A 16,675-nucleotide genomic window follows, 5' to 3' on the forward strand; every position below is an offset into this window, starting at 1 on the left:
GGAAATAAAAAAAAAGGAACGGGCATTCGGGAAGTTTTTTCTTCTACTTTCAGAGAATCCTGACTTTGATTCACATATAAAAAGATGATGTCTTAAAGCTTTGAAATGGAATAGACTTAGCTTTGCTGAGCTCAGATCCTTCATGGTTTACTTTCTTCATGAGAATTGGTTATGTAAGGCAAAATAAGAGCAGAAGGAAGTGTTGCATCCTTAAACATAACTGGCATTTCATAATGGATCATGGTATTCAGGCTTGTTTTATAGGAGTCAGTAAGAAGCCAGCGTGGTATAACTTGACTCTGAAATTGGGCATCATCCCACTCAGCGCCAGTGTGGCAACTCCACAAAAGACAGTTTGGCAATGTTCAAGATGATTTACAAGCAAACATGGTATGTTCTCCATGAAAAATAAAATATGTATTAACAAACAGAATGCTCATAAATGAAATAGATGAAAATTACTTGCAGGTTATCCACAGCCAACTTATTATTTGGCACCACTGCAGCCTCTGTAAAAACACCTGTTTGGATAGGTTTGTGTAGCAGTGCTTTTTAAAATAAAAATACATTATTGAGGTAAAATTTGTACAACATAAACCAAGTCATTTTAAAGGTAACAATTCAGTGGTATTTAGTACATTCCGAGTGTTTTGCAACCAACACCTCTGTCTAGTTCCAAATGATTTTCTTCACTCCAGAAGGAAACTATGTACCCATTAACTAGTTGGTATACACTTGTTTTAAAATGGCACATGGGTGAATTTCAAGAGGTTATAGAATTTCAGTTTGATGTGTCAAAATAATGTTGAAAAGACCTCAATATATGGCTTTGTCTTGGCTTGAAGTGTTTGCATTCTTGCCAAAGCTTTTTTAGTCTAGCTATGTCAGTTGGGAAGAGTTTATAATCAGAGGATTTAAAGAGTCTCACATGATGCAATCAAGAACAGTAGTTAAACTATGGGACTCTGATGAAAAGAATTCGATTGCGTGTCAAGTATGGTCACTGGCTTTAAAATAGTACAGTGAAAAGCCAACAAAAATGTGGGCAATGAGTCTGTGCATTCCTTATAAGCATTTTATTAGAAAAGAATGATATTACCTATGCAAATTAGTGGGAAGATGTTTAGACAGAGGTGTTGTGCCCACCAGCTTGAGGTATAAAAAGCCCTGTGTGGGAAGAGACCTTCATTCACACTTGGGTAACTTACCCTTCACAATCCATCTAAATCCTTCTCAACTGCTGCCACCATGACTCGTTACTTCTGCTGTGGAAGCTACTTCCCAGGGTACCCTAGCTATGGGACCAACTTCCACAGGACCTTCAGAGCCACCCCCTTGAACTGTGTTGTGCCTCTGGGCTCTCCCCTGAACTATGGCTGTGGATGCGATGGCTACAGCTCCCTGGGCTACAGCTTTGGTGGTAGCAACATCAACGACCTGGGCAGATGCTATGGTGGTAGCTTCTATAGGCCATGGGGCTCTGGCTCTGGCTTTGGCTACAGCACCTACTGATGGATCAATGGCTCCAGTGACTACAGGACTCTCAATTAATTCTCTGCACAGAACAACCTGAAGAGCAATGACTGTCTTCCTACATTCCCGTGTGCTTGGGTGATACATCTTCCATTTTCTTGCTGACTTCTTGCTATGGTCTTTGTCTTTGATGCTGCTGGACAAGTCACCCAGGACTCAGGTGCTGAACTGATACTCATCTACAGACAAAGGAAGCAAGATGCATTTTTTGGGTCATACTTGAATTTTAGCAGTGAAACAAGTAGTTTGCCTCTCATGATTGCTCTGCTTATGTATTATTAGCTTCTACATCAACATTAATGTATTACAAATTGGGTGTGGGTAGGAAGGGGATTTTCTGTTAGTCTCCTAATAAATCTATTTACTTCAGCATAAATATTTTTGTCCTGGTTATTTATTTTACTTTGCTTTTATGCGCTTGAATTCATCAGTCAGTTTAAACCTGTAATGGTTGACTTTAACCAGATTTTATTCTGATTTCAGACTATATAGCCAGGATAGGGTGATGCCTAAACATTTTTAATTTTTATATTGATATTTCAATTTAAAAAACTCCCTGGAAATGTCCCAAATTTAACCCATATATACTGCAATTGTTGGCATTTCTCAAAGCTGATTATAAAACAGGAATATTTCTTAACTGTTGAATGCTAAAACATGTTTTCTTTTCTCTTTTCCTCAGTGACACGATTCCATTTTGGTCCATTTCTCCTTTCCTACTGTTTATAGAACTCAGCTCTGGGGAAATGTGAACCCCTCAGGTTGTTGGAAGAATTGGAACTAAACAGATTTAGTTATGAAACTCTATTTTTAAGAGCTCCTAAGATTTGATCAATAAAGGGAAGCCAACAACTAAAGTCACATATTATTTTTTATCCTTTTTGATAGATGGGTTTTATTTTCTCCACTTTCTTCGCCTCTGATTATACATATAACTGGTACTACAAATGAAGTGTTTGTTCTTCGAAATAATGGTTGCCATCAAAAGCACTTGAAATGGTATATGGTCTACACTTAGAAAATGCTCCCTGTCTTCCTTACTGAGAAATCTCTGCTTTATTGAAGCAAAATACTTTATGTCTGAATTAAAACTCATTCATTCACATATCATGTATTTATTGCACCTCTGCCTGAAAGAAGGTGCTCGATTAATTGTTCATTGACTTTACTTGTTAAATCTCTGCTTTATGGATGCAAACTATTGTATTGTGCAATGTAAAGTTCATTTATTCACGCATCAAGTATTATTGGACCGTAGCCACTGTGTTAAGAGTTTTGCAGTTGTAAAAACACCTAAGAAGAGGTGCTTTTGATCTGAGAAGCTGACTATCTTCGAGATTTATTCATTCAAGAGGTACTCATCACATAGTATAGCACAGCATTGGCTTAAGATTTGGGGACACAAATCTTAGAGATAACTAAAACACAATCGTTGCCCTAAAGAATTAAATACACTTTATTCAATATTTAAACGGCTTTTAATAGTCTCCTATTTTATGTCAATCAATGTGCTGTAAATGACTATCCAAAGACAGATAGATACTCCTTTCTCATTTGCTTCCCAGGACCCAAAATGGAGACAGTCTGTGATAAGAGCCATGTATACATACGAAGTGTTACAGGCTTGCATAGAAGGGAAGCTTCGGTATGTAAACATGACCATGAGAGGGAGTAAGAGTTACATATCAAGATGGATATGGCTGTGCAAATGGGAAAAAGAATAGGGCTATTTAAAGATGAAATAGGTGATCATCGGCAAGGCTCCAATACATAGGTAGGATGACCTGTTGGTGGAGAGATTCCAGGGGTGCTGAGTACTGGATAGGTGATTTCAGATCTCTACCAACCATGAAACTTTAGATTCTATCTTTATGACTAACATTTATTTTCTATTTTAAGACCATAATTGTTTTGTATTTTGTTAATTAATTTTTATTAAAAAAAACTTCAAACCTATGGAAAATTTGCTGCAATAGTGAAAAAAGTCCTGCATTCTCAGATTTACATTTTTCTTCCATTGAATATATTACATATAGTATATATGCTATACAATGTATATGTACAGTGTGTGTGTATCTATCTATCTATCTATCTATCTATCATCTATCTTTGTATGTATCTATGTATCTATCTATCTGTCTAGATAGCCACTCAGAATAGGTGGCAGGTATCATACCATTTGTCTTAAGAACAAAGACAATATAACTATACAAATTAAATATTTAATATTAATATAATACTATTCTCTAACCCAAAGTGCATACTCAAATTTAATCACTTGTCTCACTAATGTCCTTTGTACTTTTCTCCTCCCTACTTTGGGATCCAGTCCAGCATTATGTATGTCTCTTTAGTCTTCTCCAGTGTGGACCAGTACCTCAACTTCTCTCTGCCTTTCTTGACCTCAACCAATATGAAGAATGCAGGTAGTCATTTCATTTCATAGAATGTATCTTGATTTGGGTTTGACTTTCCTCATGAATAGATTTATATCATGCACTTTTGGTGGAAATGTCATAAAAGTGATGCTTTATCCTTCTCAGCACATTGTATCAGGAGGCACGTTGTGTTGGTTCATGTAGATTTGGTTGACAGTAACTTTTGTCACTTGGGGAAAGTTGCATCTTTCAGGTTTCTTTACTGTAAAGTTGCTCTTTGCCCTTCGTAACTAATAATTAATTTATGAGTTGATACTTTGACACTATGTAAATATCTTATTTCTTATCAAGTTTTTACTTGTCAATTTTATGATTCATCCACAAATTTCTAATTTTACATTAATAAATCCCTTTACATTTATTAGTTGGCATTCTACTGTAAGAAAGAACTTTCTCTTTTCCCCACTTAATATTTTTTTGTTTACTTATATGTGCCAATGCTTATATCAGTATGGGTTCATGGATTCTTATTTTACTCAATATATAATAATCCAATAATATTTATTTTGATCTTCAAAGTGCCTGGGATTTGGACAGTGGGAATACCTTCGTGCTGGCTTCTATGTCCTCTGGAAGTGTCCCCCATCACTATTTGATCATTTTCTTTCTGGCTCAACAAGATATTCCTGTCTGGCTCATCTTGAACTTTTCTGCTCTAATCATAGAATCAGGGATTTCTCCCAGGAACTCTCAATTTTTTAAATGCAGACTCGTATTTAGAAAGTAAGGGCTGGGTGGCCAGGCACAGTGGCTCACGCCTGTAATCCCAGCACTTTTGGAGGCCGAGGCGGGCAGATCACGAGGTGAGAAGATCGAGACCATCCTGGCTAACATGGTGAAACCTGTCTCTACTAAAAATACAAAAAATTAGCTGGGCGTGGTGGCGGGCACCTGTAGTCCCAGCTACTCGGGAGGCTGAGGCAGGAGAATGGCATGAACTCGGGAGGCGGAGCTTGCAGTGAACCAAGATCACACCACTGCACTCCAGCCTGGGCAACAGAGCGCTTAAGAACAAAGACAATATAACTATACAAAAAAAAAAAAAAAAAAGAAAAGAAAAAAAGAAAGTAAGGGTAAGGGCTGGGCACGGTGGCTCATGCCTGTAATCCCAGCACTTTGAGAGGCTGAGGGGGTCGGATCACTAGGTCAAGAGATTAAGACCATCCTGGCCAATATGGTGAAACCCCGTCTCTACTAAAAATACAAAAATTAGCTAGACATGGTGGCGGGCACCTGTAATCCCAGCTACTCAGGAAGCTGAGGCATAAGAATTGCTCGAACCTGGAAGGTGGTGTCTGCAGTGAGCTGAGATGGCGCCACTGCACTCCAGCCTGGCAACAGAGTGAGACTCCATCTCAAAAAAAAAAAAAAAAGTAAGATATGGGTGCTAAGGGAGCTCACTGCTGTGCTGTCATTGCTGCATATCATATGCTATGAGAATCACTGCTATGACTCTTAATTGTCCTCCCTGATTTAAGAATGACTCACTCAGAAGCTGCACTGGACTCTGTGTGTGGGAACAGAATTCATTGAGGCGCAAAATTTGCTTATGGTAAGAGAGAGGCTGACCTTTTGTTAGGAGGGAGGTCTTCAAATGCCGGAGTGTAAAGGTCCTTTGTGCTGACCAAGTGACTACACCAGTGGCCTCAGTACCCCCTGTTCTTCAACTAGATTTCATACCACCTTTCCTCTGTTTTAGCCTTAATCCTGTCATTTATTCTTAGTGTTGTGAGTCTCAGTTCTCTCTGGGAGTTTGAAGGCTCACTCCTTCCTTTAGCTCCCTCGTCACAGTTTCTGCTATGGCTTCTCTTTCTTTGTGATTTTCCTTCATCTCCTTTGCAACTTCCAGAAATGTAGTTAACTTTTCTTCAGTTGACATTATCCTTACAATTCTCTGTCATTGTTGGTTTCCACTCTTTCACTCCCTTACTATAATTTAATGGCTTCTGGTGAAGAAGGAGGGCGAAATCTGTTGGGTAACTCTGACATCTTGCACCTAAAAACTATATATTCCTTAAAGAGGGCCAAGAAGGGATTAACAAGTTACAACAACAACTTGCCTTCTCTTGCAGCAACAATGTGACAGATACAATAATAGATAATTTCACTATTTGCATAATAATTTTTAGTGGTAGATTTTATTATCCACCTATTATTGAAGAAGCCAAAATTCAAAAGTTAAATAATTTGTTTCAGGCTGTATCATTCATTTGTGAAGTAAAACACTAACATAAGAAAGGAGGGTCTGACTCCAAATCCATTCTTCCACTTTAAACAAACTATACATCACTTTCCAAATTATAGAGCTCTTTCCTAGAAATATCCCTGCTGAATACTTCTTATGCCATTAATAATTATACCTTGTGTTTACACAGTGAGTTAAAAAATACATCCCTAGAATTTTATTTAGTTCTGACAACTATCTTGGGAGATCAGTATCATGAGGAAATTGACAGAGACTAAGTAATTTGCCCAAGTGGGCAAATGTTCAACAGGTGAGAAAGGTGAAGCTTGAAGAAGAAGCTTTCTTTGTTCTAGTTTAGAAGTCCCATCTCTGTTTACTATTATATCATATTCTCATACTGCACTGTTGAAGCCTGCCAACCGAGACCACCAGGAATACTCCCGCGGACAAACAAAGTTGGGTTTATTAACTTGTTGCCACAACAGAGACCTCACAACAGGAGAAACAGCAAGATATCTCAGTAAGACAGTGTGAGAAGGGTTTGTTACAGGATTTGGGCTTGAATTAGTTAATTTTGGAGAAGATTAAAGGAAGCAGAGTCTTTTCTAGATTGCATACTGTATTAGTTCCAGAGCATCAAGCTGACATCTCTGACTCTTTCCATGCCCATTGTCCTGCCACTGATAACAGAGGCAGAACATTAATTATATGTTTGCCAATTTGACCTTAATTAATTGTATTTGTCCATTTTCACATTGCTATAAAGAACTACCTGAGATTGAGTAATTTATAAAGCAAAGAGGTTCAATTGGCTCATGGTTCCATAGGCGGAATAGGAAGCATGGCTGGGGAGGCCTCAGGAAACTTACAATCATGGTGGAAGGCCAAGGGGAGGCAGTCACATCCTACATGGCTGGAACAGGAGGAAGAGGAAAAGTGGGAGGTGCTACATGCTTTTAAACAACTCTGAAACTCCTGAGGACTGTGTCATAAGACAGCACTAGGAGGATGGTGCTAAGTCATTAGAAACCACCTTCATGATCCAATCACCTCCCACCAGGCCCCACTTCCAATATCTGGGATTACAATTCAACATGAGATTTGGGTGGGGGACATAGAGCCAAACTATATCACTGATTTTATCAAGATTCTCTAGAATTTTCACAAGCTTTCCAAAAAGATTTTAATAATTATTAGGCTCTATTCTTCATCTTGATACCAAGTCCTTAGATTTTGCCTTCTCACTGCCTCTAAGAAATCCTTTCAGGACTTCATTCCTGGTATTTCTACCTCAATTCACACCCGCATCATTTCCTGCCTGGGTTACTAGCCCAGCTACTTATCCATTCTGCCAGGCAGTCTCCAATCCATCTTTCATGCAGCAGGCACAAAAAACTCTCGAAACACAAGTTTAATTATGTAGCTTTTTCTGCAAACTCTTTGGTGACTTTTTTATTTATTTCTTACATCTTTCAGGACAATGATCAAGTAGAGGCTCACATCTACCAATTTTTTTAGCCTTATTTCCTACTTCTCCTTAACATGCTTCCTTTTCCCCTGCAGTGGGGACTATCACAGGTTTTTGTTCCCTTCTGCACTCTTCAATCTAGTGAACTCCTACAGATCCTTCAAAAGATCTTCCTCCACCCCAGGGTGCTTTCCTTTTCCCAGCTGAAAAGTCTTATCTTTGTTTACTTTGATGTCATATTGTTCACACTGCACTGTTGAAATCTGCTAACCAAGACAACCAGAAATACACCGATAGCCAAACAAGTTAGGCTTATTAACTTGTTGCCACAGTGGAGATCACAAAACATGAGAAACTGCAAGATACCTCACTAAGAGGGTGTGAGGAGGGGTTCGTTATGGGATTTGGACTTGAATTAGAAGATTTTCCAGAAGATTGAAGGAGGCAGAGGTCTCTTCTACATTGCATACTGTATTAGTTTCCCATTGCCACTGTCACAAATTACCACAAATTTAGTGGCTTAAAATAACACAAATTTATTCTTGTATAGTGCTAGAGGTCAGAAGTTCAAAATGGGTCTTACTGGGTAAGACAACACCAAATCAAGGTGTTGGTAACACTGCATTTATTCTGGAAGATCTAGAGCAGAATTCATTACCTTGCATTTTCCACTTTCTCGAGGCTGCCCCCTGGCTGGATGTCCAGGCACCCCATTTCTTTGGCCTCAAGCTCCTCATCTGTCAAATGTATGTCCTGTTCCTGACCTGCTGCCTCTGCTTGGGGGCCAGGGTTGGGGTAAAGGGGTTTAAGAATCAAAACTGATAGCATCCGTCCCATGCTTGAAACCCTTTTTTGGCTCCACATTGCCCTCAAAATAAAGACGTGTGTCCCGGATGTGACTGTGTGGGCTGGCCCTGCCTGCACCCCAGCCCCCCGAGGCATTTCTTGGCTGTGTCCCTTATATCTTCAAAGACAACAGCACAGCACTTTCCCAGCTCTCTCCTTGATTCTGATACTGATACAGGAGTCTCCTGTCTTCGCCTTCTATTTATTAAGAACCCTTGTGATGACACTGGGTTTGCCCAGGTAATCCAGGATAATCTCCCTAACTTAAAGTCAGCAGACTGGCAACCTTAATTCAGCCTTGCTGTATAACATACAGGATTAGAATGATGACATCTTTAGGTAACATTATTCTGCCTATCGCAGCCTCATTCTAGGATCAGCTGTTTCAAAGGATCTCATTTAGGAGGTGGAACAAGGCTATGTTTGTAATTGGTAAAGAAGCAGCAGTCACCAAAGGTAACGTGTGGTCATCGCTGTGGTTTGTGTAGCTCACTGCACTTGTTTTTCTCCCTTCTCAGACATGATTACAGAGGGGTGTTATTTTTGTCTCACTCTGTCATCATCACAGTCTGACCTAATCTGATTTGGTGTTCTGGAAGTTGCAGATGGGAAGTAGGGGACACTCTGGTTTACCATTAGCGTTATCAGGGCTGCTGTTTATCTTTCTTAATGGTGCCTTCATTAGCTGACGGCTGTGATTTCCTCATTACATGATGTATTCTGTAGGTTCTTTGAGGTCAAGCACCATGTTTTATTCAATGTTACATCACCTGTGCTTTGGATCCCAGACATTTGATTTTTTTTTTTTTTTTTTTGAGACTGAGTTTCTCTCTATGGCCCAGGCTGGAGTGCAGTGGCACAACCTTGGCTCACTGCCACATCCACCTCCTCTTTTCAAGCGATTCTCGTACCTCGGCCTCCGGAGTAGCTGAGATTACAGGCACCCACCACCACGCCCAGCTAATTTTTGTATTTTTAGTAGAGACGGGGTTTCACAGTGTTGGCCAGGCTGGTCTCTAACTCCTGACCTCAGGCAATCCACCTGCCTTGGCCTCCCAAAGTACTGGGATTACAGGTGTGAGACTCCACGCCCAGCTGATAAATTTTTTTTTTGAATGAATATAATTATTTAAAACCGTAGAGAAAAAAGCACAATTCCTTGTTACTTAAAATATGGCCTGCAGGCTGGGCATGGCAGCTCATACCTGTAATCTCAGCACTTTGGGAGGCCAATGTGGGAGAATCACTTGAGGCCAGGAGTTTGAGACCAGCCTGGGCAACATGATGAAACTCCATCTCTACTAACAACAACAACAACAACAACAACAACAAAAGCATAAATTAGCTGGACATGTGGGTGTGCACCTGTAGCCTCAGCTCTCAGGAGTCTGAGGTTGGAGGATTGCCTGAGTCTGGGGAGGTTGAGGCTACAGTGAACCATGATCACGCCACTGCACTCCAGCCTGGGCAACAAAATGAGACCCCGTTTCAAAAAAATATGATATGCAGCAGGAAACATTGGCATCACCTTGTGTTTGTTCAAAATTCAGAATCTCAGGTCTCTCCCCTGTTAAATTAGACTCTACACTTTAACAAGATTCTCAGGTGATTTGTGTGCACATAAAGTTACAGGACTGGCCCAGTTCTGTTGACTCTTATCCCAAAGGAAGCAGAAAAGGAGATACTTCTCACTGTTGATTTTTAAAAGAACTGATGAAATAGTATTAACATTTTTATCAAGAAAAGGAAGTTTTCTCTTTTTTATTATTTTTCCTATACGTTTGTTCTATTTTTTATTGCTATTTACAGAAAAACCAGATTATGTTTTTTCATTTCCATTGAAGACAGAGGAAAAGTACTTAAAATTGTAGCAGGAGAGCCTTCTATTAGATAAAGGGACATATTTCCAGATTCTAAAGCTTGCTAGGCAGGGAATTCTTTGGGTATTCTATAAAACTAAACATGGTAAGCATTGTTGTCTCTGAAAATAAGCTGTTATTTCTCAGACTCCAATTCCTTTTTAGTGACTTGCCTCTGAGGCTTCTGACATGATCTTTGATAATGGTATTTGCACTACCGTGTCCTGTTTCTTTTTCTTCCCTTTCCAATCATCCTCCCCTCTTAGTAATCTACTTTCCAAGTGTGCCCTCTGATTTCCATTTTGAAGCTTCTATATCTAATGTGCTGGGGTGCAACTTCAGAATTTTTAAGACTTTCCTTATGAACAACCTTAAATTTTAAGAAGGAAATCTTTGGAACTGGTCATACTTTTTGGTTAAATTTAAATTTTATTTTATGTTTAGTTTTGCTCAGCAAAGACTTTGATGACATAATGCTTTGAGCTTGCCATTTCATTTGCTGTTTGGCAGTAACAGGAAGCATTTTTTTAAAGGTTGTCAGAAGGATTTGCCCTTTGGTCTTCCAGAGGCCAACCTGGGTAATGGTAAATGATTTGAAGCATCATGATTCTATTCTTCAGTGACATCGTCTTCACACTGAGGTGGTACAATTGACCATATCTGTTACCCTTTCCACTAACACAGCTTGCAGGCTGGTGCTTTAATTTAAATTTATACACATTTCCAGTTGCTGGCTCTAACTCTGCCTTGGTGTCACAAGAAGAGGACCTTAATTCCTCTGTTTTACATCCCCAAGAATAGAGAATAGATGCCAAAACTGACCTTCTTATCCTACCAGTGATGAAAAGCGTGCAGCAGAAACATGCCATCCTTTGAACTGCTTTTTCATGTTCATTATAAATCACATGTAAGGTGTTTCTGAACAGAGTCCATGAATCTACCATGCATCCAGGCATTGTTGTGGTAACACGTTATTTCTTAAGAAAACCACATAGGTTCTGCATCAAATGAAGTTAAGCTTCATTAACTAGATGCTTGCTGTGATAATTAACCACACAGCCTCACAAACGTGGCTTATCCCTCAAAGTGCTGTAGTAGCAAGGTATTGAGATTGTGTCTTAAATTAGCCTAAGTCTTGGTCAGCAAGTTCTGATCCTGTCATGTGACAGTTTTTTCTTCTTTTTTATATTGCCTGGCAATTTTATTTGACTTGGTGTGATTTTTGACTTTAGACCAGGTTTCTTGACCTTGGCTCTATTGACATTTTGAGCTGGGTAATTCTTTGTATTGTGGGAGCTGTCCTATGCATTGTAGAATGCTTGGCAGCATCCCTGGCCTCTACCTATTAGATGCTAAGTAACACCCCTTTCCACCCTGAGTTACGACAAACAAAACTGTCTCCAGACATTGTCAAATGTCCTCTTGGGAGCACAGTTGCCCATAATGATGTCACATCAGCTCTATTCTTAGACATTAAGCCAGGCTAAAAGAGTGTCTCTGTTTTCTCCTTCACCATTTCACATTCATCCCATTTTATGTTGTATGTTTTGCTAAAGAGGATGCCTTTTCAGGTACCTTATTAAAGAGCACTGCACATTTCTCAAAGTTTGACTAAAGCACCACCTTTAATGGAATCACTTGGTCTGCTTATTAAAAATGCAGATTCCTTGGCCCCACATGAGACCCATGGAATCAGAATCTAAAGGAATGGAGCTCAGAAATATTTATCTAAAACAAGTATCCTGGGAGATTCTTGCACAGATTAAACTTTTAAAACTCTCATGATATTCTTGTAAAGATTTCAACATTTCTGTGATTCCTGTCACTGCATTTTGTTTTTCAAAGTGATGGCAGCTGGAAGCTCATTCGTTTGTCTTAGTAGGAATGTGTAATAAGATGAGAAAAAGCACTCTCCGTAGTCGCATGCCTAATTGACCAAATTCCAATGAGAGAGTGTTGAATTGTCATATTTACTCATCAGTGATTTTGATGGCAGAATCGTACAATGTTTAGGGTGGCACGTCCCAGGAAGTCATCTCATCCCATTTTACAGTCGGGTCACACTAGGCCTGGAAAAGGGATTTGCCTCAATCCTCACAGCAAGTGAGTAGCCAAGTTAGGTTTAGAATGTTCTTTCATTAATTCGTTCAACTGAAACTTATGGAAAACCTATATTATGCCCAGTAGTGAGTGAGGCAGTGAGGAATCAAGGTTGATTAAAAACACCATTTTGCTCTCCTGGAAACAAGCATGTTAATGAGGCAGACAGATACCAATCACACAAGAGAAGGTTATGTGGCAACTGTGATTAAGTCCTACAGAAACGAGGAAGAGGTTGGCCTACTGTGATGTTACAGATGGGTTCCAGCTAATCAGGAATGGCAGAAAGGTCTCCCAAAGGAAGTGATTGAGCTGGCATGTGAAGGTTGCATGGGAGTTGATCAGGAGGAGAGGAAGGAAGAGAATTCCGTACAGAACAAACAGCGTGTGTCAAAGCTTGAGAGTGAGAGGAGCAGGCAAAGTTTGAAGAACTAAAAGACAGCAAAACCTAACGAAGAGGGAGTTGAGAACTTTTAGGTCAGTTTAAAGATTAAAAAAATATTATCCTAAAAGCAATAGGAGTAATTGAAAGACTTTTTTTCTTGTTTTATTTCTAAGACTGTTATTGATTTTTTCATTTGTTATGTTGAGGTACATGCCTTCTATTCCTAATTTGTTGAGAACTTTTATCATGAGGACTGTTGAATTTTGTCAAATTTTTTCTCTGCATCGATTGAGATAATCAAATAATTTTTATCCTTCATCCTATTAATGTGTAAAGTATATTACATTGATTAATTTTTGTATGCTGAAACACTCTTGCTTTTCAGAGGTAAATCTACTTGATCATGTGTATGATCTTTTTAATGTGCTTTTAAATTTGGTTTGCCAGTATTTTTGCATCTATGGTCATTAGGGATATTGTCCTGTCATTTTATTTTCTCATAGTGTCCTTGACTGACTGGTATTAGAGTAATACTGGCCTCATAAAATGAGTTTGAAAGTGTTTCTTCCTCTTTAATTACTTGAAGGACTTTGAGAAAGATTGGTATTAGCTCTTCTTAAATGTTTTATAGCATTCAATGGTGAAGTGATCTGGCTCTGGATTTTTCTTTGTTGGAAGATATTTTATTACTGATTCAATCTCATTATTTGTTATTGGTCTGTTAAGATTTCCTATTCATGATGTACTCTTGGTAGGTGGGATGTTTCTAGGAATTTGCCGTTTACTGGAGGTTATCGAATTATTTTGGCATATAATTGTTCACAGTAGTCTCTTATGATCTTTTATATTTTTTGAGTATCGGTTATAATATTTCTTCTTTTATTTCTGATTTTATTTGTCTTTTCCCTTGTTTTCTTAGTCTAGCGAAAGGTTTGTCAATTTTGTTTATCTTTTAAAAAACCAACTCTTAGTTTTGTTGCTCTTTTCTGTTTTTTTAGACTATATTTCAGTTATTTCTGCTCTGATCTTTATTTCCTTTTTTTCTTGGTAACTTTGGACTTAGTTTGTTCTCTTTCTTTTAGTTCCTTCAAATATAAATTACGTTGTTTAGTTGAAATTTGAATTTTTCTTGATGTAGATTTTATTGCTATAAACTTCTCTCTTAGAACTTTTGTTGCATTCCAAAATTTTGGTATTTTTTTTCTTTTTTTTTGGTGTGTCAAGATATTTTTCAGTCCTCATTTGACCCACTGGCTGTCCAGGAGATGTTGTTTAAGTTCCTCATGTTTGTGAATTTTCCAGTTTTCCTCCTGTTATTGATTTCCACTTTCATACAATTATAGTTGAAAAAGATGCTTGATATGATTTCATTCTTCTTAAATTTGTTAAGACTTATTTTGTGGCCTAACATGTGATATGTACTGGAGAATGTTCTGTGTGTGCTTGAGAAGAATGTGTATTCTGTTGCTCTTGGGTGCACTATCTGTGTACATCTGTTAGGTCCATCTGGTCTAAGTCCAAGCACAATGTTTCATTATTGGTTTTCTGTCTGGATTATCTATTCATTGTTGAAAACGGGGTATCGAAGCTCTGTACTATAATTATATTTCTATCTATTTCTTTTTTCAGATCTATTAATATTTGCTTTATATATTTAGGAGTTCTGAGGTTGTGTGCATATGTATTTTATAATTATTGTATCTATTGATAAATGTACCCCTTTGTCATTAAATAATAAGCTTCCTTGTCGCTTGTGACAGTTTGTGACTTAAAGTCTATTTTGTCTGATGCTACTTCTGCACTCCTTTGGTTTCCATTTGCATGGAATATCTTTCTTCATCTCTTCACTTTCAACCTGTGTGCATCTTTGAAAGTGAAGCGAGTCTTTAGTGGGCAGAACATAGTTGGGTCTTATTTATTTTCATTCGGCTGCTCTATCTTTTGATTGGAGCTTTCAGTACCTTTACATTTAACATAATTATTGACAGGTAAAGACTTACTATTGCCAATTTGTTAATTGTTTTCAGTAAATCCTTTGTTCCTTTCTTCTCTTGCTGTCTTTGTCAATTGATGATTTTCTATAGTGGTATGCTTTGATTCATTTCTCTTTGCCTTTTGTATAACTACTACAGGTTTTGCTTTGGAATACCGTGAGCCCCAGATAAAAGTCTATTTTAAACTGATAGCAAGTTAACTTTGATCACAAATACTGGTGCACTTTTGCAGCCTTCCTGACACTTTACATTTTGATGTCAATATTTAAGTCTTTTTTTTTTTTAAATCATGTATCCACTGACAAATTATCCTAAAGTTTTTAAATAATTTTGTCTTTGAATCTTTATCCTAAAAGTATAAGTGATTTGTTCATTACCACTACAGTGTCAGAATATTCTCAATGTGACTATGTGCTTTCCTTTACCGGTGAGTTGTATATTGTCATGTATTTCCATATTGCTAATTAACATCCATTTCAGCTTGAAGAACTGCTTGTAGCATTTCATGTAAGGCAGGTCTAGTAATGATGGATTCCCTCAGCTATTGTTTGGGAAAGTCTTTGTCTCTCCCTTATTTCTGAATGACTACTTTGTCAAATAAAGTGTCCTTGCTGGCAGTTTTTTTTTCTTTTAGTACTGTGAATGTATCATTCTATTCTCTCCCGGCCTGGTAGGTTTCTGCTAAGAAATCTGCTTAAACTCTTGTGGAGGTTCCCCTGTATATGATGAATCTCTTCTCTTGCTTTCAAACTTCTCTTTGTCTTTGATTTTTTGAGAGTTTATTTCTAATCTGTCTCAGTGAAGTCTTATTTGGTTTGAACCCGATCATAGCAGGATTTTTAAAGAGGGAGGCAGGAGGGTCAGAGTTAGTAGCAGGAGATGTGACAACAGAAGTGAGAGATTGGAGTGATGAATGGAAGTGGCCACGGGTCACAGAATGCAAATGCCCTCTAGGAGCTGAAAATGGTAAGTAAAGGAATTATCCCCTCAGTCCCTGCAGAAGGAGCCAGCCCTGCTGATACCTTGATTTCAGACTTCTGGCACCCAGAACTGTAGGGATAATAAATTTTATGAGGCCCACATTATCTCCTGCCTAAGTTAGTGTGATGGCTTTTGTGGCAACACTATTGATTATTAATCCAATGACCATTTCTCTCTCCCTCTTTCTATGCTTCCGGAGCCTGCTTCACACCATTAAGGCAGAAATGCCAGATGCACACTTTTCCACCTTTCCTTATAACTCAACCATGAGGTGTGACTCAGTTTTGGACAATGGGCCCCAAAGGAAATCCATGGCAAGACAAATGTGAAAGATATTCCTTCCTGAAACAAAATGAAGAGGAATTGTTGAGAAGAAGCCCTCTTTCCCTTCCTGGTTTTGGATGTTGATGTGTAAGCATGTGTGTGGTAATGTGTGGCATTCAGAAACAATGAGAAACAATTGAGGTAGTACAGTGAAAATTGATAGAAATTAATGGATCCAACAGACTTTAAGAAGGTAAAACTGAAAGTGTGTTGTGACACATTGGATTTGTACATGCAGGGATGCCCAGGGCGTCTTAAGTATCAGTTCTTCTTATTCAGATGACATCATCCTAGGGCGTGGGTGTAACTTGGTTTCATATCAAAAATCAAATGCAGTTTCTGAATATGAGATCCTAGACAATAATAATTAAATTTTACATGCAAGTTAGTAAATTAACTGAAAGAAAGTCACATTTTGAGAGTCATAGTATCTGTTTGTCAGGCAATAGTAACTGAAAGGCAAGAGTTAGGATTTTAGATTGGAAGTCTAAGTGAGCATCTTTCTTGGGATAAATAACTTTGCATTCTGGAAGCATGAAGGTGTGTTCGTTGTATGCTTCCT

The 16,675-nt window shown here is 38.4% G+C and overlaps 1 protein-coding gene across 1 annotated transcript; it reads left to right on the plus strand.

Annotated features, from left to right (window-relative positions):
• The first annotated feature begins 1,187 nt into the window (after nt 1–1,187).
• On the plus strand, nt 1,188–1,909 carry KRTAP7-1 (keratin associated protein 7-1). Its single transcript, XM_005595878.3, has one exon. The coding sequence runs from the start codon at nt 1,249–1,251 to the stop codon at nt 1,510–1,512; it is 264 nt and encodes an 87-aa protein (XP_005595935.2). The 5' UTR covers nt 1,188–1,248; the 3' UTR covers nt 1,513–1,909.
• Nucleotides 1,910–16,675: the final 14,766 nt, after the last annotated feature.

Source organism: Macaca fascicularis, chromosome 3, assembly GCF_037993035.2.
Source record: "Macaca fascicularis isolate 582-1 chromosome 3, T2T-MFA8v1.1".
Lineage (NCBI taxonomy): Eukaryota > Metazoa > Chordata > Mammalia > Primates > Cercopithecidae > Macaca > Macaca fascicularis.